The following is a 27,382-nucleotide window of genomic DNA, read 5'->3' as shown; positions in this document are numbered from 1 at the left end:
CTTTTCAAAGGCAAAGTAGTTCTGTGAACCCACCCCCTCTTTCATGTCAAATTGCCAACTTAATCAGGAGATGTCTGTCCTTGCATTCTTTCTGAACTAGACCTAGACCTAGGCAGTTGAGAGGTCTCGACGTTGGGAGAGTCCCAAAATTCTGCCTGGACAAATCAAAGATAGGGTAATCGGGCAGGCTTGTAGTGATGTACTGAGGCCTTTTCCAGTGCAATGTCTTCAAATACTACCAAAGCCTGCTGAGTAATGTCTTGCATTGTAGAAATCAACTCCTTGCGGAAACCTTGTTCTCCTAAAGCGCAACATATTCATTAAGAGCCAGCACTGCCTCTGTGGCTTTCAAAAAGCATGTCTCTTAGAATGTTCATAAAGTTTACGTGGGCTTCCTCATCCGCATTCTGAAAACACGAATTGTGTGTGTGTGTGTGTGTGTATCTTTGAAGTGCCAGTGGTCTTGGCTGGTCTAAGTCTATGCCAAGAGAGGGCAGAGATCTGCTGTCCATTCCAGGATTTGTCACTGGTCTCTGTATATTAAGGCAGCAATTGGAGAGAGTTTCTGGGCTGGACACTTTTGCCTGAAGGACTAATGGAAAAGCAGTGGAAAATGCAAAGTAAGTAGTTTTAACATGCATACATTGTCTGAACATATCGTGATACTGAAGCGGTGCACACATGTAGTCTGAGAGCACAATGCCTAGTTTTTAATAAGATACATCGCACTGCGACAGTTCACCCACAGCCAAACATGTCCACCTATCACATCTGTGGTTTACCTTCTCCTGGCCTTGTTCTTGATGGGGTTGTCCTGATCAGTGAATTTGATGTGATGTGAGCAAACGGGACAGGGACAGGTGAAGAGGCAGAAGGCTGGGATAAGGGGTCGTAGTGGGTTTGGGTTGCTGGAGGGGTGGGGGGTGGGGAACAGGATCTTGTAAATTCCCTGCAGGGTGATTATTTTCTACTGGAGTCCCTTTTGCAATGCTAAATAGCTAGAAAGGACGAGTGCTAGGTGTGCCTAATTTACATCGAAAGTTGGAAAGCGGTGTCATTTACAGCATGTGGAGGATGTAACCCTATACAAATGGGATATGTTATGAAATGGGAGATTGCCGTCTATGCCCGGTTTTGAATGGGCTGGACTAGTTTCTGGGATATTAGAGTTTCAAGGTATCCAGAAGACGGGTGGTTTTGCCAGGCATAACCAGTTTACCTTCAAATGTAGATCTAATTTACCTGCCTTTGGTTGCTCTTTTCTGCTTTGCCATCCTGAAAGTGTTGAGTGAGCACTGCGAGAACTGCATATGTGAATGTAATATGCTTTGTTCTAAAATGCATATTTCGTGCTGACTAGCATCCTGTTATAGTAGGTATAGCAAGAATGGTGCTGGTTTTCTATGGCCAGATTTCAGTCATTTATTGCGTTGTGATCACCCATTTGATGACGGATCTCAGAATGAGGGCATGTCAAAAATGTCTGTGGAAATCGATAAAATGGCATTTTGATGCCAATGCAAGTGTTCTAAGGATGGTGTCAAAGTGCGCCAGCGGCGTTTAATCCCCTGAAATGTGTTTAATCAGTGTGGAGTTAATTGGATTGGGGAACTACTGCAGTATCAGGGAGGACAAAGCGAGTAGTGCAGTAGTCTGTTAGACTGGTATGTTACGAGGCGTAATTCCAAAGATCAAGTTATGTCTAAATCATATGTAGTCCTTTGCTTTCAGGTGCAAACCATGAGAACTGTTATGGTGAGGTAGCACGTAGGACTCTGTACAAGCTACTTTTTTTCCACCCCTATACTTATATTTTTGTTCCATATTTTCACTCCTTAAATTTGAATTCTTTATTCTCCTTAAATTTGCAAGCTCATTTTAAATCTAAATTTAATTAGAAATGTGACATTTTGGCTAAATTATATTTTATGGACTGATGGGTTGGTTTATGGGTCTGAGCAAAGCATTAGAGCGGTTGTCCGTGTACGGCTTTTGATAATTTGATATGTAGGACACTCTACATGTAATGTGTAAAGCTTTCACAGGGGCTTCACACACACTGTATTTCCTAATCTGTAGCACTTCACTTGTACAGTTTTGATAGCCTTCTTTTCAAAGAACTAGCTTATTCTAGATGAGCCTTAGTTTCCTGAGTGCTTCCGTTTGTATGTTTGACACAATATTTAAAATGAGGCAAATGTAAAACTAAAGTAAAGCTGCATGCAAAAAGTAGAAACTCTAAAACGGTGTCCTATTTTAGCTTCAATGTTAGAGCTGTGGCCTTTGTCCTGTATTCCTAGTCTGAAAATTGTCTACATTATGGATGGTTTCCAGGGTGGTTGGGCTCAATGGGACGGTTCATTTTAGCTGGTGGCAAAAACGCCAGCTGCTGTAATCTTTTTGTTGTGCAGTGCTTACTTCACTCCCGTCCCACACTTCGCCCTCCTCCAACCATCTAGTCCAGTTACTGTTATCCTCTATATGGGTGGTAATTTGTCATGACACCAGCAGAGTTCTAATGGGATGTGGGGCCTAAATGCACTCCTTTGACTCATTGCGATTTTGCATCAACAGCCATCTTTACATTGGCAAACAAGATCTTAGAGCAAATTGTATGCCAATGTGAAAAAGTTGATAGGATAGTGTTATTTGACTGAGAATGTTATCCTATTTTTCGACTGCACTGAGTTTATATAATCCCATTTATAAAAAAACGTAACTCGCCTTTGCCACACCAGCCCATAGATACCCTTCCTGACATATCGATAGGTTACATGTTGAAGTTCCATTTGTATTGCAAAATAATTCTTACTTTCTTGTACAGTAATGTTGCAGCCATTCGAGTACGACCCGAATGAGAAGAGTAAACACAAGTTTATGGTACAAACAGTTTATGCGCCTTCACATTTGACAGATTTGGAAGCTGTGGTAAGTACCATTTTAATTGAAGTCTAAAATCACCTGCATGCAGACAATTATTCATTATTTTTTCATTCCAATCATAGTGTAAAAAAGGCTTGTTGATCTGTAGTCTGCTCTTCTGTCTCCATGATAATGTTGGTGGTTGAGAGCAAAATATGGAGCCCTGAAGGTGTACCACTTGGTTGTATTTATCATAATTAAATTGGATTCTTTGGTCCAGAGCTTCTTAATTTCTTGTCTTTATAAACAAAATCTTTTGTCTTCTGGGGAATTTTTCATACTAGCTGTAGTCTGCCGGAAAACTATCTTTTGATGCTGAGGGGTCTGCAAAAATAATTTGAAGATGCGTTAGCCAAATAACTGCCCCGCTTGGGTCCTTCCCAATAAGTGCAATTCTCCCTTTTTAAAGACTGTTGTCGTCCAATCTCTTCTACCAACCCACTTATTTTGAATTCCCTGCATATCTGCCACTCTCACCCCCTCATTCTTGAATTGCATGAATCAAAATTACCCCATTTCTGGTGATGTAGGTCAAGTGTCCATGCAGTTGATATAGTCTGGAGATCTCCTATTGACACTGAAATTAAACACAAGCACACCGTATAAGGGGGGACTCTACAAGTTGGGTAATTTCAATTAATCTCCCTGGTACCTTCCCATCCTCCATCCAGCAGCTGTCCCCCAGCCTGCCTGCCAATAGGCACCACTTCAGGATCCCCTGCATAAAAAAATGCCTGACTTGTGTTGTGAGAGGGGATGTCTGCTCTTTGCTTAAGATTGCTTTGCACACTTGCAGGAAGAGTCCTGCTTATTGAAATACTGGCAAATTCAATGGTTGATGCTAGACCCTAAGCTGGTCCACACAGGATTCCCACTCCACTTAATCAAAGGTTCTTGAAAATATGAATCATGGGTAATATGTAGTAGCAGATTTAATGAGCAATACACAATAACAGTTCTTAAGCTTTTTTCCTTTTTTTTCCTTTTTTTTTTTTTTACGTAGTGGTAGAGCAAGTCAATCTTGTGTCCCACTTTCTGGCCATATGATTTTCATTGTGCTTTATTGGTATAGTGTACAGCACATATTTCATTTAACGTTGGAAAGGCAATTGAATGAGTGCAGCAATTGAAGTGGTTTATAATTTTAATGTGCTTCCTAGCACACCTGTTTATGGACACCCCAGTTCCCAAATACAGGTGTGCATTACTGGGACTACCTAATGGACAGCTCTCCTTTGACCATGCATTTCCGGTTAGATACCCCTAAAATTGCAAAAGGTTCCCAGTGTTCTTTTGATATTTTTGGGGATATCTGGGACACCTCTTTTGTTGGTTTTGGCTTACATTGGTGCCATTGGATGTTAGCCCATTGTAATAATAGTGGCTGCTGCTAATGTCCGGACGAAGCACCGAAATAAGTGCTTTGGTTTTCCTTCATTAGCATTAGTTGTCCTACCACTTGCCAGACATTAGTCATTCAGTGGTATGGTCCGTTAACCTGTGCGTGTGCGCACAGTTCTTTTTATTGACATTTAAATGCATCACAAAAGTACTAGTAATGCTACTACTCCTACGTCCCGTCCCCTTTCCTCCATACTTGTGGGACATCTCGCCGTCCTGTGGGACGGGACCGGAGCACTTTGTAAAAAGCCTCCACATTTTTCCAAAAATGTGTCCTTTCTCTCTTTCCTGCGCGGGGCCCGGCACGTGGCCGTAACCCCGCCCACCTTGGCTCCGCCCCGCGCATCTCCCCTCAGTCCTTTTCTCCGCTCGATCGGGGCCGGACGCACTTGCATCCTCGAAGATTTTCTTCCCCGTTTCCCTCTCTGGCTCTCGCTAGCGTTCGTCTTCTAGTCTGTATGTCTTTTAAATTAGACTTTCCAGACTGTTCTTCGTGTCATCGTCGCTTCGCGAGGGCGGATCCCCATCCTCTTTGTTTAGAGTGTTTGGGTCCGGAACACCGTTGGGACTCCTGTTTTTACTGTGACTCCCTTTCGGTCTGGGCTCTTCAACGTCAGTTGGAACGGTGGGAGGAGGTGTTCCGACGCACTCCCCCCATCTCATTTTCCTGCGTTCATCGACGAGAAGAAGAAACGCCCCGTAAGTTCTTTACTTTTCAGAGCACCCCGGCCGGGGATACCTTGCCGGGTTCCTCTCGAGCCGGGAGGGGCGTTGATCGCTCTGTCACCGGGGCTCGCCCTGAGGTGCCTGTCGGGCCTAATAATTCTATCGGAGTTTTCTCCGAGGGTCTCTGTAAGGGGCCTGTGTACACCGGAGCAACTTCCGAGACCCCTCCTGTGGGGGCTGTGTGTAGACCCAATTCTGCTGAGTCACAGGGTACCGGAGCTTGCTTTGCGGCCTCTCTTTCGGCTTCCCTCAAAAACAAGACCGGGGTGCGCCCCGAGGCCTTGGCTGGGCTTGTGTTTACCGAACGGATGTTCGAGGCCCGTGCCGATAAGGCTATTACCGGGCCTAGGCTCGAGGTCCCTCATAAAGAGGCTAAGGCTACCAACAGTTCTGAGGGGCTGGGCAGGGCCCTGTCGGTGAAAGCGGTTTCTCACCCTTCCCGCACTTGAGGTGATACCAGATCTGTTGAGGGGGCAAAGAAGCAAGGTTCTTCTTTTACCGGCAGTGCCGAGGTCCTTCCTTCGAAGGCTCAGTTGGCGGTTGGTATGTCGCAGAAACATTCCAGGCCTCATAGTACCGGCTCTGCCGAGGTTCCTTATGTTAAGACTAAAATTAAGACCCCTGATCCATCGACGCGGACCCCTGCCTCACCACCTCACGTGCCGCAGTTCCCCTCAGATGAAGACAAAATGGCGGCCGTTCCCGCCACGACCACGGCGACCATTTTAGGTACTACCCCTACAATTACGCCATCGGCCCCTGGTGTAGGGTTCGGTCCTTTGGGTGAACCTAAGGTCACTTGTGCGTATCCTTACCGGCCCGTTTATGATTGGAACGCCCGGATGCCTCTTCCCCACAATGTTTCGTTGCCTGCAGGGGCGGCCCCTTTGATTTATGTGGATACGTCGGCAGAGGGCCCGGCGTGGCACCCGTCTCGTTACGTCCCTGGATTTGTCCACCTCATGAGAGGCCTCCCCAGGTTCCGAAGCAATCTCCTGAGGACGCTTTTTTCGGTAAATTTCAAGCGCTTATGCACACCGACCCCATGAGGGAGTATTTGAAAGGGCTTTTTAAGGAAATTTGTCCACCAGCGCCCCCGGCTCCACCCGTTCCTCTGGTGGTTCCGCCGGCACCTCCTTTGCCCGTGGCGCCTGCCCCTGCTCTTCCGCCTTTGCCACTGCCTTGTCCCAGTGGACAAGGCAGTGCCTGACGTCAGATGACTCAAGGCGAGCAGGACAACGAGGACCTTCCCCGCTCTGTTAGAGCTTTTCATGACCGGGTACTGGACATGATGAATTTCTTAGATGTTCAGGTTCCTGAGGCACCTGCTCCACAGGAGGGCGTGCTTTCTGGGGCATTGACCCTGTCTTCTCTGGAGCGTACCAGCCTTTTCCTGCAGAAGGATGTTTTGGCCGAGGTCCGAAGAGTCTGGGAGAAGCCACACTCAGGACTTTTTGTCAATAAAAAGATTTACGCGAGGTACAGGCTGCACTCTTCGGAGGAAGTGGCCTTGTCTTGTCCGCCTCCCTCCTCCACGGTGGTGGCTGCGGCCACGTTGCAGTCCAGACCTGCAGCATCCTCTTCCGCGACGGCTACTCAGGTCTTGGGAAAGGAGAACAAGCTCCTGGACTCCCTAGGGAGGAAAATCTTTGCCAATTCGGCCTTCCAGCTCAGGCAGGCCAATGCTGAATTGATTTTGGCGGGAGCTAACATGCGGATGTGGAAAGGTCTGTCGGAGTTTGAGGAGCACATTCCAGTCGAGGTTGGAAGACTTCAGAGGTGGCCTTTCCGATGCCAGGGTCTTGGCCCAGGATCTCCTGGAGGCTGCGGCTCATCACGTAGACACCTCGGCTCCGGCATGATGCTCGGGGTTGATACCTCAAGGCAAGCGTGGTTGCATGCTCCTAAGTTTTCGAAGGAAGTGCAAGACAAAGTATTGGACCTTCCATTCAATGGTAAGGAGCTTTTTCATTCTTCTACTGATGTAGAGCTCACCAAAACCAAGGATAGCACTCAGACGGCTAAATCATTGTCTGTCCTGGTTAAACCTCCCTTCAAGACTCAAAGGCCGTTGTCACAAGGTCGACCTTCCTCTGGTTTTAAGGGATTCTTCGACCGCAAAAATCGCAGAGTGGATACTCCTGCGGGGAATAACCGCTGTAGACAACAGCGTACGCTGTATTTCTCCCGCTCCTCGGCCTCCTTATCAGGTTCAGGTGGCACCGCCACCGATAAACCTGCCAAATGAGGGTTTTCTGCGCTCGCACGAGACCCCGGTGGGAGGGCGCATTGCGTCTCATTGGGAGGCGTGGCAGACCATCACAGAAGACAGATGGGTCTTGTCAGTCGCTCGGGCGGGCTGCCGCTTACCTTTATCCCCTACCCCACCCCTCAACCCTCCTTTTCAGCCGTTGGCTCGCCCTCCCTCAACGCCGAGGTTCAGAAACTCCTGGACCTCAAGGCTGTGGAACCCGTTCCCTTTGGGGAGCGAGGGGAGGGCTTCTACGCCCGGCTGTTTACGGTGCCCAAACCCAACCAGGCTGGCCTGCGCACCATGCTAGACCTTTCCCAGTTCAACCTCTTTCTACCCCAAGAGAAATTCAAGATGATCACGCCCAGCCATATACTCTCCTCTTTGCAGATGGGCGACTGGCTCAGCGTAGTGGATCTTTAGGACGCGTACATGCATATCCTGATTTGGGCTCCACACAGGAGGTACCTCCGTTTCTCTTTGGGAGAGGAGCACTTCCAGTTTCGGGTGCTTCCTTTTGGCTTCAGCTCGGCGCTGCGTGTCTTCACGAAGATGATGTCGGTGATTGCGGCCTATCTTCGTCTTCAGGGTATCCATGTGTATCCTTATTTGGACGATTGGCTTTTACGCAGCCCTTGTCCGCTGGCGGCAGCGGGCAACCTCCAGTCTCTCCTTCAGCTCCTGTTCCATCTTGGGCTTTCGGTGAACTGGCGGAAATCGTCCACGACGGTCTCTCAGGACCTGATTTTTCTGGGTTTTCGTTGGAACATGATCGACTGCAGAGTATACCTGACCGGGGACAGAATGGCGGATCTGTTGGCCACGTGTCAGATGTTTGCGCAGTCGGAGAGTATGTCGGCCTGGTGGTTCCAGAGGCTTCTGGGCCTCATGGCCTCATGTGTGCTGGCTCTTCCTCTTGCTCGTCTCAAAATGAGACGGACCCAGATGGCCCTTCGGAATTCATGGCGTCAGGCAGTGGACCCAGACTCCATGCGGATAATGATTCCGGATTCCATGAGAGTGGACCTGGACTGGTGGTCATCTCTCAGCAATATGTCTGGGGGCGCAGGGTTTCAGGACCCGGTCCCTATGGTGACGATCACGACGGACTCCTCCCTCCTCGGGTGGGGTGCAACGTTAGATCTCCTTCAGGTCTCGGACCTCTGGTCACCTCAGGACAAGCTCCTGCACATAAATCATTTGGAGCTTCTGGCGATTTTCTTGGCGCTTAGGGCGTTCAGACCGGTCATTGTCAACAAAGTGGTCCGCATAAGAACGGACAATGTGGTGTCAATGTATTACATCAACAAGCAGGGGGGAACGAAGTATCCCCCTCTCGTGGACCTCCATCCAGATTTGGGAGTGGGCCGTGCTTCATGGTGTCTGGCTGCTTGCAGTGTAGGGGTGTCACAGTATTAGTTTTATGATGGTATGATTAACAAATATTTTCTAAAAGGTCATAAATTGTCCGATTTATCATCGCAAACAAAACCAGGAACCCAGGGCCAGAATTGGGCTTTTCAACATACTTTCCACTGAAATTCCACCCCTTGCTTCCACCAAACACAAACACGTGTGGAGAGGAGGAGGGGGAGAGCCCTGCTGCGACTGGCAAAGCAAACTGAATAGCTTTTCTTAAGTGGTCATTTAGGCTTTTAGCTCCTCCACTGTCTACTGGTGAAGATGAACATGTTGCCTTATTTATAACCTGCATGCCCCAGATCAGTGGAGGCTGATGGTAGTATAAGCTGGTGCGCATACCCGCACACGCACACTCTCTTTACGTTCTAGCCTTTAGTTTACTTGCGGGCCAAAAGGTGTTCAGTAATCAGACATTACCCTTTGGTATGGCAGCAGGGAATACCCACAGAGATTTCGCAGTGTGACGTATGTTAGTTCAATGATAGAACCAGGGACATCCCCCATTGTCATATGTTTAGCAAACATTATACATTATAAATGTATATATAACCCCAAAGCCGCCAACCCAAAGTAAACGCCTTTCCTTCTTGGCACTGTATTTATTCTTCCTATTGCTAACATATTGATTTTGTGCCAGGCAGGTATAGTTTATGGAATGGCATTAAAAATTGCTCCAACTGAAATTACTTGGCAGATGGCACATCCAACAATGCAAGACCAAAACTGCACAGCACTTGCTTACTGCAGCTTTCCAAATCAGATTGAAAAGCACACTTAACGGTATACACGGTATACCGGTATAAACAATGTGACGGTTATTATTGTTCAATTGAGTGGTTCACGGTATCTTTAACGGTATACCGTTACATCCCTATTACAGTGCACATCCGGGGCCAGCTGAATGTCACAGCAGATGCCCTCAGCCGGCAGACAGTGGTCAGCTATGAGTGGGAGTTGAAGGCGGAGGTCCTCTCAGGGATTTTCTCGCGCTGGGGCAAACCGGAGGTGGACCTCTTCGCGACGGCGGCGAACAAGAAGCTTCCTCTGTATGCCTCCAGAGGGGGGCTGGGAGCCTCCTCTCTGCGGGATGCTCTAGAGATTCCATGGCACAACATGAGAGCTTACGCCTTCCCGCCTCTGCTTCTAGTTCACCGGGCAATTTGGAAGTTGAAGAACTCGGTGAACTGTTATCTTCTACTGATAGCCCCGTGGTGGCCGGCCAGGTTTTGGTTCTCAGAACTCCAACAACTGTCGGTTTATCCGCCGATCAGGTTACCGGTAACTCCTGATCTTCTCCACCAGGGGGAGCAGCAGCTGTGGCACCCCTCCCCACAATCGCTCAGCTTGGCGGCATGGTACCTGAGTTCAGGTCTTTAGAGCATCTGAATTTGTCTGCGGATAACATGCGTATTATCCAGGCAGCCAGGAAACCCTCGACCAGATCTCAGTACAAGAGTAAATGGCTCAGGTTCTGTCATTGGTGTCTAGAGAAGAAATCCTTGTCCTTTGTGTCCTCCCTAACAGAGTCAGGTGTTCATGTTCTGTAATGCAGGACTTACCTTTCAGCGGTCTCCGCTTATCTTTCTACGGATCAGTGTTCGTATTCTGACTAACCCAGTGGTAAAGAGGCATTTCGCTGGTTTAACACGTCTTTACCCTCCAGTTCGTAACCCGCACCCGCCATAGGACTTGATGTTGTCCTGACGGCGCTGTGCCATAAACCAATGGCTACTGTGGACCTCAAGTACTTGTCTTGGAAAGTGTCCTTTTTGGTCGCCGTCACATCGGCAAGGAGAGTGAGTGAGCTCCAGGCATTGTCGGTGGAGCATCCTTTCTTGGTCTTTCACAAGGACAAGGTAGTCCTTCGAACTAATTCGGCTTTTCTGCCAAAGGTAGTGACCGAATTCCATTTAAATCAATCGCTCTCCCTACCGGTCTTTTTTCCGAACCCGGCCTCTGAGGCGGAGAGGGTTCTACACTGTCTTGATGTCTGAAGAGCTCTTAAATTCTACCTGGATAGGACTTCCGAGCTTAGAAGTTCTTAACTTTTTGTGACTTTCGGCAACCTTCAAGGCAAGCAGGCATCTAAGGCAACTATTTCTAGGTGGATTGCCGCCTGCATCATGGAGTCTTTCACTGTCCAAAAGCTGAAACCTCCTAAAGGTATTCATGCACACCTGGTGCGGGGCAAGGCATCTGCAGTTGCTTTTCAGAAGTATGTTCCCTGGGAGTCTATCGCTAGGGCAGCTACTTGGGCCTCTCCATCTGCTTTCTGTAAGCATTACTGCCTCGATATGAGTTCTAGAGCTGATGCTCAGTTTGGTCAGGCTGTGCTGAAGAACCTTTTTCAGTAAGGGGTATTTCCATCCACCCGTAGTTCCTGTAAGGAGTGCTTGGTAATCTCCCACAAGTATGGAGGAAAGGGGACGGGACGTAGGAGTATTACCAGGTTACTCACCGTAGTGACCACCTTACTCCTAGTCCATAGTCCCCTTTCCTCCATACGCCTGTCCGCCATCCTCTCTAATAAGGTTCCTCTGTTATTGGTAATGGGTCTCTGACCTGGCAAAGAAAAGGACTGAGGGGCGATGCGTGGGGTGGAGCCAAGGTGGGGCGGGGTTACGGCTGCGTGCCGGGCCCCGCGCAGGAAAGAGGAAGGACATATTTTTGGAAAAATGTGGATGCTTTTTACAAAGTGCTCCGGTCCCGTCCCACAGGACGGAGAGATGTCCCACAAGTATGGAGGAAAGGGGACTATGGACTAGGAGTAAGGTGGTCACTACGGTGAGTAATCTGGTAATACGTCCCGTCCCCTTTCCTCCATACTTGTCAGACATTGCATCCTTCCGGACGGGACTGGAACACTTTATCTCAAAAAGCATAAAAAATAATTTTTGTCCTTTTATTTGTATGCGTGGTACCGGACGTGGCTGTAACCCTGAGCTCCACCCCGCATTGCCCTTCAGTCCTTTTCTCTGCACGGTCTGGGCTGGATGCACTAGCAGCACTGGGAACTTATTTGTATTCCCTTTTTGTCCTTCCTTTCTGCTCCGGTTCCTCATCATCTAGTCCTCCGTCTATGCCGGAACGTCTGGGATTTGCATCCTGTTCTTCATGCGAACGTAGTTTCGCAAGGGCGATTCCCCACTCTTTGTGTAGTGTCTAGGCCCGGAGCATCGCTGAGATTCGTGCTTTTACTGCGACTCCCTCTTCGTCCGGGCACGCCAACGTCTTCCACCTCATTTCCAGCTTTTCATCGAAAGGAAGAAATGCCCGGTAAGTTCTTTACTTGTTAGGGCGCCCCAGCCAGGGGATTCCTTCCCAGGGTCTTCCATCTCCACATGTGACGCAGTTCTCTTCAGGTGTGGACAAAATGGCGACCCGACCTCTGTGGTCCACGGTGGCCATTTTGGATACCTCCCTTACACCTACGTTCACAACGTCTGGTGCTGGGAGTATTCCTTTTGTGCTCAGCAGCCTTTTCCGTGCCACGTGGACAACAAAAACCTGTTCCGCCCTTCTTTCGACTAGCGTGCGTGGGCATCCACTTCCTGATACTGTCTCGCTCCCCCCTGGTTCCGCTCAACTAATCTGTCGAGCCGGCCAGTGGTGGAACCTCCTGGCAACCATCCTCTTTGCGTTCGGGGTGTGCCCCTTACGAGCAGCCTCTTCAAACGCCTAAGCCCTCGGCTTAGGATGAGTTTCTGTTGGGAAGTTTCAGATGCTCATGCATTCTGTCCATATGAGGATGTATTTCAAGCGTCTGTTAAGGGAAATGTACCCCAAGCCTCCTATTCCACATCCTGGCACTGGCTGTTCTGATTCAGGTACTGGTGGTGCCACTCCTGCCGCTTTCTTCTGGACCTCCTCCATCTCTTCCTCCTCCGCCCTGTTGTCTCTTATAGAGAAGACAGCGGTGGACTGGTACAATACTTAGGGTAGGCATGGGGGACCAGTCTTCTGTTTCCACCTCGTTGGATGAGCTTCAACCCAATCAGGACAGCAATGAGCAGCCCTGCTCGTTGAGAGAATTCCGTGACCGTGAGGGGCATGTGTAGCTTTGTTACCAGCGATTCCCCTGAGGTGCCCCGCGGGCCTAATACGCGCACCGGAGTGTTCTCAGAGGGTTCCTCCAGAGGACCTGCCAAAATCGGGCATTGTCCCGAGGTTCAGCATTTGGGTGCTAAGGTTCAGCCCAGTTCATCTGTGGCTCTGGATACTGCGGTTCACCCTGAGGGCTCCAATTCTGGAGCTTGCCACACTGATACTGGGGTATGCCCAGAGGTCTCAGTTTCTGGAGCTTTTGACACCGAGCCACGGCTCGAGCTCCCTCTTGAGGGAGCTATTTGTCTCAAGTTAAAACCTGAGGTTCCTCTTCTTGGGGATAAATCCAGTACTGACAGTCGAGGGATCTTCTGAGGGGCCTGTTGGTAGGGTACGTTCCTCAACCGTCCCATGCTCAGGGTCGTGTTGTTACCGGTTCTGTCGAGGGGGCAAAGGGGATCAATCACTAGAGGCATTCCAGTACCGGCTCTGCCGAGGTTCCTCCACTGGAGGCTAATTCTGGGATAGTTTCTAAGATGTCGAGTAAACATCCTAGATCTGCCAGCACCGGCTCAATTGAGGATCCTTGTTTCAAGGCTAAAGTATTACTTCCTCTGAGGAGACAGTTGCCTCACTTTCTCCAATGACAGTTTTCCTCATGTGTTGACAAAATGGTGGCCCAACATTCTTGGTCCACGGCTGCCATTTTGGATACCTCCCTTACACCAACGTTCACGTCGTCTGGTGCTGGGAGCTTTTCTTTTGGGGCTGAGAAGCCTTTCCACGCTATGTGGACAACAAAAACCTGTTTATCGGTCCTGGCGAAAGCTTCAGCTAAGGACCCTTATACACAGTGGTCACATTCCCAGACTCGCCCCTTCTCTGGATTCGGGGGGTTTCAGGGTCGCAGTGCACGCAGGTCTGAAGCGCCGGTTGGTGGCTGGTTTTTCTCTCGGGCATCAGCCTCTTCTACAGGGACAGGTAGTCTCCCTGCCGACAAATTATCCAAATAACATTTTTGTCGGTTGTACGAGACTCCGGCGGGAGGACGAATCTCGTCTCATCTGGAGGCTTGGCAGACCATCACCGAAGACCGGTGGGTTTTGTCCATCACTCAGGCGGGCTTTTGCTTGCCCTTTTTCCCCTACCCCACCCTTCAAACCTCCTTTCCAACAGATGGGGACGCCCTCCCGCAGAGCCGAGGTACAGGAACTTCTAGTCCTCTGAGCGGGGAACCTGTTCCCCTCAGGGAGCAAGGGGTGGGGGGGTATTACTCCAGTCTGTTTCAGTGCCCAAGACCAACTAGGCTGGCCTGCGCACTATACTCTCTCTCCCAGTTCAATCTCTCTTCCCCATGAGAAATTCAAGGTGATCACGCCCTGCCAAATAAAGTCCTCTCTTCGGAAGGGTGATTGGCTCAGTGGGGTGGACTTCAAGGATGCATAAATGCATTCTGCTTTGGACCCCCGTGGGAGCAAAACACTTTCAGATTTGAATACTCCTTTTTGGTCTCGGCTCAGCGAGAAGCACAGGAGGCTCCTCAGAGCACCCCAGCAGCGGGTCTGCCAAAACCGGATCTTCGAATGGATTGTGTCCTCCCACATATTCCTCATCTTATGATATTCGTATCCACCAGCTTCGCTGCTTCGGAAAACGATTTCTAGGTAGAGGGCGCTGTGCACGAGGTTGTGGCGTCTGTCCCTCGACGGGCTCTGTACTGCGTCGATGTAACCATCAGCATAAGTAGCTTGTGCCGCACCCGTTGGCTTCAGTTCTGTTTTTCCGATTGCTTCACTCTCGTGAACGGCGCGCTTTGAAATTTTCTTCAAGAAAATGTCATCTTCCACCCCTTCTACTCCCAAGACGCGGTTCAAAAAATGAATAGACTGCGGATCGAAAATGTCAATTACAGACCCTCACCGCATTTGTCTTTGGTGCCTAGGTTCAGACCATCGAACCAGCAACTGTGGCTCCTGTCAGTCGATGACGGAGAAGGTCCTTTGTGAGAGAAGGTAAACTGGCGGTGGGGCGAGAAGCTTCCAAGGCCTCTTCGAAGGCCTCGTCAAAAAAATATAAAGTAGAGCTATTCGATGGAATTGGATCGCCGTAAACATTATAATGGGTCTTGATCACGCAGTAGATTGAGACGTTGTTCATCAAATGTTAAAAGGATACATAGATCTCCCTCCTCTTCCACTGATAATTCTACCGAATTGGTAAGATATCCGACTAGTCTGATTCCCCAAGAAAATGGGATGAATTTAGAAGGAAGATGATGGTCTTTTAGAATGAGGCCTCAACCCTCTCAAAGAAACTTCAAAAAAGAGCCATACCCCGGTCGCTCTGTTGGACGACAGGGAAGTCGGAACTACTGTAGAAACATCCAGTAGTAAAGGAGAACATCAAATCTCGAGTTGATGTCAAATCGTCGAAGACTCATCGAGAATCCAGTGTTTCCCCGACACCGACAAAAAAACATAAATCGAAGGCGTCGACGAAGTCGTCGAGGGCTTCGAAATCAAAGCCACAGGTGTTTTCGACACCTTTGTTGAAGATGTCATCGGTGCCTTTGAAGATTCCTTTGATACTATCGAAGATTCCTTCGACTCGAGCACAAGAAAGGAGATTCACTCCTTTACCCAAGTCAAACTTCTTTGTCTATGTCTTCTATATTTGAAGAAAGTGCCTCAGAAGTAGTTTCTCCTTTTGGAGTGCAATATGGTACCAGAAGAATTAATCGATCCAGAATCGAAAATGAGACCCGTGTGACACCCTTCACTCTGATAGTGGCATTGATATGTCACCAGAGCTAGAGTTTGCAAAACCTGACCCTGCAGAACAGGCAGATTCAGGGTACAGGAGTTTGATGGGGTTGTGGAATACATGGGCTGGGGTAGATCTCACCCACATTTGATCAGGATGATATGGCTGATATACTTGACCAGGGCCCCCAGAAGGACCCAGTTCTCCCTTCCATAGGGCACTTCAGAGGACAGTGGAAAAAAAGCTGGGAGGTTCCTGATATTGCTTCAGTAGGTTTCCAAAGAAGTACAGAACTGCGAGTTCTGACCCCGATTACTTTAGGAGGCATCCCACTCCAGAAAGTCTGGTTATTCAGGCAGCAACTTCGTCAAGACAAACAGCCTATCCATCTATCCCCCCCGGATAGAGAGGATAAGAAGGTGGATGCTTGGGCCCGTAAGGTCTTTACCTCGGATAGCATGGCTCTTAAGTCTACAAATGTCGCCTGTACCCTGGCCAGGTTCACCCATACCCTGTGGGACTACATTTCAGTGGCTGATCATATTCCGGAAGTCGAGGAAAGGGAAGGCTTCCTGAATATTCTCAAAGACGGAAAGGAGGCAATGGGGGAATGTCTCCAGTCTGGACTGGATACTGCTGATGGTATCAGCAGATCCATGGCTGCAAGCACTGTGCTATGTAGATTTGCGGGTTTGCGCCAGACTTACAGGCCTGACTACACAACATGCCTTTTGATGGCTTGTGGCTGTTTGGCAGTAAAGCGGATGAAAACTGGGCTTCTCCCTCAATTTCAAGAAGTCCTACATGATACCATCCCAAAATCTCCAGTTTTTTTAAGCAGTCTTGGATACTTCCTCGGGCAAAGCCTCGCCTCCCAAGGTGAGAGCTCTCCACATTCTGCAGATGGTAACAAAGTTCCAGAATGCCAGCAACTCCCGGCCTTCGATTTTCTGAGGTTGCTCGGCCTCATGGTATCCTGCATTTTTCTGGTGACACAGGCTCGACTGAGGATGAAATCTCTTCAATGGGCCCTCAGAACTTGGTGGTCCCAATTCTCTGGGAGTATGTCGGATCTTCTGCAAGTGCCGAGCACAGTCGCTCAGGTTCTACTATGGTGGGCCTGCAACGACAACATCCTCAAGGGAGAATCTTTTTGGCAACCAAGGCCGGAGATAACTGTAGTGACGGGCGCCTCACTCGCGAAGTGGGGAGCCCACACCAACGATCTGACGATCCGCTGTCGTTCGTCTCCATCGGAGTCCAAACTACACATCAACCTATTGGAGCTAAGGGCAATCGGACTAGTGCTGAAGGCCTTTCTGCCCTCTCTACAGGAAAGGAATGTCCTGATAATGACAGACAACACGGTGGCCATGTACTACCTCAACAAGAGAGGAGGCATAGGATCACTACCACTGTGCAGAGAGGCAATGCAGCTCTGGTTCTGGGCAATAAGAGAAGGAATCTCTCTATTGGCAGCTCACCTAGCCGGAGAGCAGAACACGGCGACAGATGCTCTGAGCAGGCAGAGCAGTCTCCCACGAGTGGGAGCTAGCTCAGGAAGTCCTTCTGGAGATGTTGGCACTTTGGGGACCCCCTCAAGTGGATCTGTTCGTGACCATGGTCAACCGGAAGTGCGAACAGTACTACTCAAGGGAATTTCCTCAGAGGAGCTCTAGGAGACGCGTTCGTGGTGGACTGGAAGTTTCCACTTCTGTATGTGTTTCCTCCAGTCCCCGTGATTCCTCATGTAATCGGGAGGTTCTGAAAGTTCGGGAAAACCGTGATCCTAATTTCCCTGTATTTGGCCAGGAGGACGTGGTACCCGGACCTTCTGACATGTCATCTGCCCTCCAATTGTTTTCCGCAAAGAGAGGATCTTCTCTCGCAAGAGGAAGGTCGGGTACTCCATCCAGAGTTCAAAACACTCAACCTTCACGCATGTTTTCTGAGAGGTCGGGATGCAAGGATTGGGATCTTCCGGATGACGTAATGGAGAATTTGCTTTCGGCCAGAAGGCCAGCAACTAAATCCCTGTACCGATGTTGTTGGAATAAATTCAGTATTTGGTGCAGGGATAAGAATGTGGACCCTTTGCAATGTGGCACCCCAATGGTGCTTTCTTTCCTATTGCATCTAGCCAATCTGGGGATCCAGATTGGGACAATTAAAGGATATCTGGCTGCACTGTTCATTTTCAAGCCCTCCTCGGAAGAGGTTTCCTACTTCAAAATTCCATTAATCATTCAATTCTTGAAAGGGCTTACTAATGTGTACCCTCCAGTCCCTTTTCATGTCCCAGTGGGATTTAAATGTGGTACTTAAGTTTCTAACTTGTATACTTTTTGAGCCTCTACACTCCTGTCCCTTGAGGCTTCTAACATTAACAACTGTCCTTCTTGTGGCCTTAACATCAGCCCGCAGGGTTAGTGAGTTACAGGCTCTCATGCAAACTTCTGTATACTACTTTTTACAAGGAAGTAGTTCTTGAGGTTGACCCTCGTTCTTATCAAAATTAGTTTCTGACTTTCACTTGTCACAAAAGATATTACCAACGTTCTACCCTCCTCATTTGGGCAAAGAGGAGAGATGGCATAGACTGGACCCTAAAAGGGCACTCAGTTTTTACATTTCAAGAATGTCACAATTGCGTCAGGATGACCAACTTTGTGTAGGTTATACTGGCCACAAATTGGGATTAGCAGTGACAAAACGGACCATATCCTGCTGGATCATTTTGGCTATAATGGAGTGCTACAGATTGGCAGGAAAGGACCCACCGGATGGGCTTCGAGCCCATTCTACTAGGTGGGTGGCTACTTCTGCGGCTCTGAAGATGGGAGTCCCTGCAGCAGATATTTGTTCAGCTGCAACATGGGCATCAATGCATACCTTCATCAAGCATTATTGCTTAGATGATACTTCTTCCAATGAAGGTTTATCTGCCAAAGCGGTACTCCATTCCGTCCATGACAAAAAATGAGTACTCCCTCCTCCAAAGTTACCACTGCTATGGGAGTCTATCATAAGATGAGGAATACGTGGGAGGACACAATCCATTCGAAGAACAAGTTACTTACCAACTGTGACGTTATTTCGACTGGATGTTCCGCCCACTTATTCCCCATTGTCCCTCCCATCCTACCCCGCAGTACAGTTTACGTTAGACTTCTCGCACACGAAGGGTCTGTCAGTCATGAGGCACGCCTGGGTGTTCCTCGAATATTTCCTTGAAAAAACAACTGAAGGCAATGGGCGCGGCACAAGCTACTTATACTGATGGTGACGTCAACACGGTACGGAGCCTGTTGAGGGACATCAACGCTACAACCGTGCATACCGCCCTCTGGCGAGAACATTTTTTCTGAAGCTGCAAATCTGGCAGATACGAATATCATAAAATGAGGAAAACATGGGAGGAACATCCAGTCGAAATAACGTTACAGTTGGTAAGTAACTTGTTCTTCTTCCGAGGTTCCCCGTTTGGGGCGAAGGTTGAGCCCAGTTCTGATGTGGCTCTGGATACCAGGGTTCGCCCTGAGGCTTCTGCATCTGGAGCCAGCTGTACCGAGACTTGGCTCGAGGCCCCTCTCAAGGTGGCTATATGGACCGGGCTTAAACCTGAGGTTCCCCTTCTTGGGGCTAAATCGGAGACCAACAGAATTGAGGGCTTTTCATCGAGGGTCTTGGCTGTAAGGTATATCCCTCAGCCTTCCCATGTGCACGGCTGTGGTGATACCAGTTCTGTTGAGGGGGGGAAAGGAAGGCGGTCACGCACCACAGGCCTTCCAGTACCGGCTCTGCCGAGGATTCTCCACTAGAGGCTAATTCTTGGGCAGTCTCTAACGTGTTGAGTAGACACCGTAGATCTGCCAGTACCGGCTCTGTCGGGGTTCCTTGTTTCAAGGCTAAGATGGCACGCAAAGCCCCGGACTTCCCTGAGGAGACTATTGCCTCACTTGCTCCTGTGACGCAGCTCACACCAGGTTTTGTCATAATGGTGACCCAACCTCCCCAGACCACGGCAGCCATTTTGAATATCTCCCTTACAGCAACAATGTAGTTAAGTGTTCGCACAGACAATTCGGTGGCAATGTTTTACATCAACAAGCAGGGTGGCACCAAGTCTCCTCTGCTTGTAGATCTTTCCATACAACTTTGGACTGGGACATTGTTTGGCTACAGGCTGTACACATCCTGGATCACCTCAATGTGGGCGCAGATTCACTCAGTCGCCAGTAGGCATCTGTTACGTGTGGGAGATGAACAGCAATGTCCTCTTCAACATTTTCCATCAATGGGACACTCCAGAGGTGGACCTCTTTGCAACTTCTTCACACAAACTGCCTCTTTATTCGTCCAGGAATGGGCTTGGAGCGTGTCTCCCGGGATGACGCCCTCGATCTCATGGGACAGCATGAAAGCTTATGCTTACCCTTCATTGCCTCTTATGTATCGGTTGCTCTTTAAGCTCAGGAGCACATCGAAATGCACTCTCCTTTTCAAGGCTCCTTGATGGCCAGTCACATTCTGGTTTTCGCAGCTACAGCATCTGTCCGTACCTCCCCATCAGATTGCTGCTGATTCCTGACTTCCTTCACCAGAGCATACGCCAGATGTGGCACCCCTCCCCACAATCGTTCAACTTGGGGGCCTGGGACCCGAGTTCAGATCGTTAACACAGTTCGATCTGTCTGAGGACAATGTGCGCATTGTCCAGGCGGCTAGGGAGCCATCTACTAAAGCTTAGTACAGGAGCAAATGATTCCGGTTTTGCCATTGGCGTTTAGCTAAACGGCTCCATACCTGGCAAACTTCGGTCGACACTGTTCTGTCGTTTGTGTCTCATCTGGCCGTTTCTGGCATCCGTGTTCTGTTCTGTAGAACGTACTTATCCGCTATTGCGACCTAGCTGTTCACTGACAGCTGTTCCTTTTCATTGACTAATCAGTCATCAAAGGCATTTTGCGGGTCTCTTAATCTCTCCCTGCCGAGGCGTTATGCTAAGAGCCATTTGAACCCATGGCCACTATCGATCTTGAGTACCTTTCTTGGAAAGTTGCCTTCTGATCACAATAACATCGGCAAAGTGAGTAAGTGAGCTTCAAGCTCTTTCCATGAAGCATCCGTTCCTCACTTTCGACAGGGATGAGGTTGTGCTTCACTCTCATACTTTCTTCCTGCCTAAGGCGGTTGCTGATTTTCATTTGAACCAATCTGTCTCCTCTCCTGTCACAGGATTGCCTCATGTTTTCAGTAGCCTAAAGCATTTGAGACCTTCATCCACTGAAGAGTATCCATGCACATCTAGTGTATGGCAAAGCGACTGCTGTTGCTTTCCAAAGTATGTCCCTTGACAGTCCATCGTCAAGGCGGCTTCATAGGCCTCCCCATTGGCTTTTGCCTGAGCTCCAAGGCTGATGCCCAATTTGGCCAGGCTGTTTTTTAAGAACGTATTCCTGTAAAGGGTTTTTTTTCATCCACCTGTACTACCTATGTGTGCGCTTGGGAATTTCCCACAAGTATGGAGGAAAGGCCACGGGACGTAGGAGTAGAACAGTTACTTGCCGTATGACTACCTTCTCTTAGTCCATATTCCCTTTTCCTCCATACGCCCGCCCCTCTAATAAGTATCCTCTATTATTGCTTATATGGTCTCAGACCTGGCGATAGAAAAGGACTGAAGGGCGATGTGCGGGCGGAGCTCAGGAGGGCGGGGTTACGGCCTTGTGTGGTACCACGTGTAGAAAAAAAGAAAAATTAAATTTTGGATGCTTTTTGACAAGTGGTCCCGTCCTGAAGGACAGAATGTCCCACAAGTATGGAAGAAAGGGGACTATTCACTGGGTAGTCACTACGGTGAGTAACTTTGTTATTGCAGTAGATGGCATAAACTGATTTTGATTTGATACCATAGACTTTTATGAGAAGCAATGAAGCAAGCAGCGGCTGGATTGTGTGGTGGGTCTGCGTAGAGGGTATATGAAGCGATTCACTGTTTGCGAAGGCCCCTGGAGCATTGTATGGAATAAAGTACACCCCAAACTTAGACTGGATTAGGAAAGTTCAAGCAAAACAAAAATATCCTTGGATACAAGTTATTGGTATGCTTCATTGTATAAGGGATGAAGAGAGGCAACAATAAGAGAAACCTGCATCTGGCTCATTCAGAGGCATCTTACTTGAGCCTAGTGTACTAAAAACAACCCAGTCGGTCTATTCCGCATCCTTCCATTAGCATGCACCACTAAACGAACATTACATTGCATTTCCATACTTCTGTAGCATTGTATCTTTCATAGATTCACATTCTGTGAATATTCCCCGTCGTCAAACTGGGAATCTCAGTTAATTTTGATTCCCCTTGCCCTAGGCAAGAAGAACTAAATGTTCTAGCCCAACACCCTGGTTATGGGTGCTTTTGGTCTCCACCATTGGACCTAGAGTAACTAGACTGGACTGCCTCCTCCTATTCCCTTCGCATTCTAACTGCATGTTCAGCTGAGAGTCCTCTGGTTCAACACTGTTAGTAAAAGCAAGCTATTTCTTCTAAATAAACTTTCTTTCCAAGGAAAAACCTTTTTCCCCAGGAGGGGAAAGATTTCAGAGGTGAGGAGTTCCATTCTAATGGGATGGATGGCAAAAGGAGACCTTCAGACCCTGTGCTACTTGTGGCCTTAAGAACGTTGATGAAGGGGACAAACACTCACTGTATTTACTCTTTCGAATGGTTTATGTCCAACGTATTACACATCTTTGCCATGTAATGTTCACAGCTGTGCACTTCGGGGGCGTGCTGCGTCGATGCCGTCGGGTCGATGTCCCTTGAAGGCCTCTGTCGAGGGCAACGTCACCGGATGTTATAAATAGGACGCACAGTGCCAGTAGCCTTTTATTTATTTAAATTTTTTTTGCAAACGTGTTTGCTTCGAGAACTCAGCGCGCCTCGTGTGTTTCATTGTAGAGATGTTTTCTTCTTTGACCCCTCTGGCTTCAAGAGTTGCTGGCACTGCGTCTAAAATGCCGATCACCAACCCGCATCGCATTTGTTTGTGGTTTTTGGGCGAGAGGCACGACACGGACAACTGTTCAAAATGCCAGTTGCTGATTGCCAAGGCCTTGCAAGAGCGTAAGGGGAAGCTTCAGGTAGGGGTTCTAAACCCAGTAAGTCCCGAAAATCTTAATTGTCCAAGGGGGGGGGTATCCACCGACTACTCGAGAGGCGATTCTCTGGCATCTGGAGGCTTGGGGATCTGTCCCGAGTGGTTCCCGCCAAGGAGCAGATGTGGGCGATTTTTCAATCGCAAGGCACGGTTCCAGCTGGGCCTTCTGATGAAGCCGGCAAGCAACGGTCTCAACGTGGCTTGCACGTTTGGGTTCGGGTCCTCGACGCAACTCATCGGGAACCTTGGAGGTCCTGTTCAGACGAGGCTGAGGATAGTTACAAGAGACGTGCTTCCAGGTCTCTGTCGTCATCCCCAGCGAGACCAGAGAAACCTGCTAAGGGCTCAAAGCCTGCACCGTCTCTGCCGCGTGTCCGTCGGATTCGGATATCGAGGCTTTGCCTTCTTATCAGCCCTTGGCACCGTCAGCACCATTGTCGACGCCAAAGCCTCTGTCGCTCTCGATGCCGAAGCAGTCGACGCTCTCAGCGTCGAAGTCTTCGGTGCCCTCGACGCCTTCAGGGATTTTTGACCGAGATTTACCATTGGAGTTTCCTGATACGGTGGATCCTCCAAGGAAGGCTACTGCCAACTCTGTGAGGCCAGTGGTGGACTCCAGTCCCTCTTCTGTCCCGAGGCAAGGTTTTTACCTCCCTCTGGACGACATATGAGGAGGAGGAAAGGTCTGACTTTGAGGACCCTGATCCTGATTTGGCTCCTGTCTTTTCTGGAGACAGTCAATTGGAGGAGTTGAGGCAAACCCTTCATGATGCCAGTGGGATGGACACTTCTCCGGAAGTGAAATTTGGCAGGCCTGAGCCTGGGGCTCATGCTGAGTCGTCATACAGGAGGCTCATGGCTAGGGTCACGAGAGTATATGGTCTGGTCCAGTCCTCCAAACGCTTAGACGGTTGGGCTCGCAAGGTATTTTCTGCAGGGAGCATCGGCCAACTCCACTTGTGCCTTAGCAAGGTTTTCACACACTCTGTGAAACTGTTTCTCCAGCGGCAGAGCATATTCCCGAAGGGGATGAAAGGGGATGAAAGGGATGGGTTCCTTGCTCTTGTGCAAGATGGCAAGGATGCCATGTGTGAATCCCTTCAGTTGGGTTTGGACGCTGCCAGCACCGTTATACACAGATTTGTGTGGTTGCGGAAGTCTGGTTTTGTCCCGGATGTGCAAGACCGTCTTTTGAACATGCCCTTTGATGGCACGCATTTGTTTGGCAGCAAGGCTTACGAAAAAGTACCTGTGGTGGTCGGGGGGGGGGGGAAATGGAGGTGCCAAAGCCACTCAAGCAGCTGCCTCTTTACCTTCAGGCACTGCCGCAGCCGCTCCAAAAGAGTCATGAGGCCATGTCTCATGGTTCGCCGGTTGGGGGCAGTCTGTCTCCACATCTCGAAGAGTGGCGAGCCATTACTTTGGATGCGTGGGTTCTGGATACTATCGCCCACGGCTACTGTCTTCCCTTCCTAAAGTGTCCTCACGACAATCTATTGGGGAATCCCTTTGAAGCTTCTGGATCCGCTCCTTGTGCAGGAAATCTTGACCTTGCTAGAGAAAGCCGCTATAGAACTGGTGCCTGTAGCGGAGAGGAACAAGGGATGGTATTCCCCTTATTTATTTTTATCCCATAGAAAGACTGGGGATTGAGACCCATCCTGGACTTGCATTGGTTGAACAAACTTCTCAGGAAGGACAATTTCAAGATGGTCACTCTTTCTCAAGTCCTTCAACTTCAGGATTGGTTGGTGTCTCTAGACCTACAGGATGCTTACTTTCATGTGCCGATTCATCCCAAGCACACAATACCTGAAGTTTGCGGCTGGCGACTCGCACTTTCAGTTTTGGGTCCTGCCCTTCGGATTGACCTCTGCCCGAGGGTCTTCACCAAGTTAATGGTGGTGGTGGCAGCGTGTATCAAGCGGGGGGGGGTGGGGGGATTCACGTCTACCCCTACCTGGACGACTGGCTGATCCGTGTGCATTCTCCTGAGCAAGCATTGGATCACCTTGGTCTCACCTGCTGCTCCCTTCACAGGCTGGGCTTCTCCCTCAATTTCAAGAAGTTGCATCTGACACCTTCTCAAAACTCCAGTACATCAGGACTGTGTTGGACACGTCCTTGGAAGGGCTCCCAAGGTGAAGGCTCATCACATTGTGCAGATGGTGGACACGTTTCAACATGCCCTGAGTCTCCCGGCTTTCGAATTCTTAAGGTTGCTTGACCTCATGGCATCCTGCATTTTTCTGGTGCCAGAGGCCAGGCTGAGGATGAGAATCCCTGCAATGGGCCCTCAAGATGCAGTAGTCACAGTTCTCAGGCAAGATGTTGGATCTCGTTCTGATTCCAATCTGTCTCCCAGGATCTTCTGTGGTGGGCCAACGAAGGGAATCTGATGAAGGGGGTGCCGTTTTGGCAACCGTGGCCAGAGGTGACTGTAGTGACGGATGCTTCCCTCACAGGATGGGGCGCTCATGCCATTGAATTGACCACCAGCGGCTGTTGGTCTGCCGGAGTCCAAACTCCACATCATTCTGTTAGAGCTGAGGGCCATCAAGCTTGCCATGAAGGCTTTTCTGCCGTCTGTGCGGGAGGGAAGAGTGTCCTGATCATGACGGACAACACAGTGGCCATGCATTACCTCAATAAAAAAGGGGGGGTGGGGTATGGTCATCCCTGTTGTGCATTGAGGCAATGCAGCTCTGGTTCTGGGCATCCAGCAGGGAATTTCGATCTCGGCAGTTCATCTGGCCAGAGACAAAAATGCAGTGGCGGATGCGCTCTCAGAAGTGGGAGTTACTCCGGTAGTCCTCCTGGAGATCTTAGCCCTTTGGGGAACCCCACAAGTGGATCTCTTCGCCACCAGTGCCAACCGGAAGTGTGAGAGCTTCTGCTCAAGGGAATTTCCTCCGAGAGGGGCCTTAGACGCATTCGTAGTGGATTGGTCATTCCCACTGCTGTACATGTTTCCTCCAGTCCCAGTCATTCCTAAAGTTTTACGGAGGTTCGGTTCCCACATGACCCTCATTGCTCCGGATTGGGCCAGTAGAGTGTGTTTGTCCCTCTGCCCTTCATGCAGTCTTCCCTACCGAGAGGATCTGCTCTCGTGAGGGGAGATGGGGGGGGGGGGGAGGGGGGGGAAGGGAACATCAGGTTCTCCATCCAGAGGTCAGAACTCTCAACCTTCACGCTTGGTATCTGAAAGGTTGAGATATAAGGATTGGGACATCCCGGATGATGTGATGGAGGTATTGCTTTCGACCAGGAGGCCAGCAACAAAATCTGTGTACCGTTGGCGTAAGTTTTGCGACTGGTGCAGAGGACAAAATGTTGATCGTTTTCAGTGTTCCATTCCTATGGTTTTGTCTTTCCTATTTTCTTTGGCCCACAGGGGCCTTCAAGTAGGTACCATTAAAGGTTACCTGGCAGAGCTGTCTATAAGCGCTTGTCTGAAGAATGCTCTTTAAGATTCCTTTGATTTCTCAATTTCTTAAGGGACTGACTAATGTGTTCCTGCCGTCCCCTTTCCTGGTGCCGGTTTGGGATTTGAATTTGATTTTGAAGTTGCTAATGAGTGCTCCGTTTGAAACTTTGCACTCTTGTCCCTTGAGATTATTGTCCTTCAAGACAGTGTTCTTGGTTGCGGTTACTTCAGCTCACAGAGTGAGTGAATTGCATTCACGTTCCTCTAAACCGCCCTTTACTGTGTTCAAGGACACGGTTGTACTAAGGGTACGTCCTTCCTTCTACCTAAGGTAGGATCTGAATTTCATTTCAGCCAGAAAGTGATTCTTCCTTCTTTTTATCCTCCTCATCCTTGTAAGGAAGAGGAGCGACTCATGGGTTGGATCCTAGGAGAGCTATGAGCTTTTATATTTCTAGGATGTCCAGAGTCAGAGTGGACGATCAATGCTTTGTGGGATATGCTGGACACCGATTGGGCCAGGCTGTTACCAAACAGACCCTGTCCAGATGGATTGAGAGCTCATTCCACTAGGGGCGTGGCTACTTCCACAGAGTTCCTATTAGGAATATTTGTGATGCAGCCACATGGGCTTCTATCCACATCTTTGTTAAACATTACTCCCTGGATACGATCCATGGTCAGGATATGGCCTTTGGTAAGGCGGTTCTTTATTCCGCCATCTGATTGGGTACTTTAAATTCTTTTCCCTAAATTTTCTGGTACTGCTTTGGGAGTCTGTCAAAAATGTGGAATAAGTTGGAGGACACAATCCGTTCGAATAAGAAGTTACTTACCAACTGGTAACGTTCTTTCTACTGGATGTTCCTCCAACGTATTCCACATTGCCCTCCCAGCCTGCCCCTCTGGAAAATTTCCTATGCGATTGCAGCTTACGTTTCAGCAAGGCTATGTGCAGCCAAGCAGGCATTGGATTGGTGCCACACGTTCTGGGGGAAAAAAAACATAAACTGAGGCTACGGGCGCCGTGCGTCCTATTTATAACATCCGGTGACGTCGCCCTCGACCGAGGCCTTTGAGGGACATCGACCCGATGTCATTGACGCAGGACGCCCTGTGCCGAAAAAGTTTCCGAAGTGCACAGCTGTGAACATTTCACGTCAAATGTGTGCAATATGTTGTAGGAACATCCAGTTGAAAGAATGTTACCAGTTGGTAAGTAACTTGTTTGTCTACCCACATCACACCATGGAGGGCTGCAGT

General features: G+C 49.2%; 1 protein-coding gene across 1 annotated transcript in view; it reads left to right on the top strand.

The window, feature by feature from the left end:
- Positions 1 to 27,382, top strand: part of VAPA (VAMP associated protein A) — a 488,144-nt gene that overhangs the window by 171,545 nt on the left and 289,217 nt on the right. The window contains exon 3 of the mRNA XM_069613378.1: positions 2,825 to 2,928. Coding sequence (XP_069469479.1) covers positions 2,825 to 2,928 — 104 coding nt within the window. The remainder of the gene's footprint in view (positions 1 to 2,824; positions 2,929 to 27,382) is intronic.

This window comes from Ambystoma mexicanum, chromosome 5p (genome assembly GCF_040938575.1).
Source record: "Ambystoma mexicanum isolate Mex_15411 chromosome 5p, UKY_AmexF1_1, whole genome shotgun sequence".
Lineage (NCBI taxonomy): Eukaryota > Metazoa > Chordata > Amphibia > Caudata > Ambystomatidae > Ambystoma > Ambystoma mexicanum.
The sequence above is the reverse complement of the archived record's forward strand: the minus strand, read 5'-3'. Positions and strand labels throughout refer to the sequence as shown.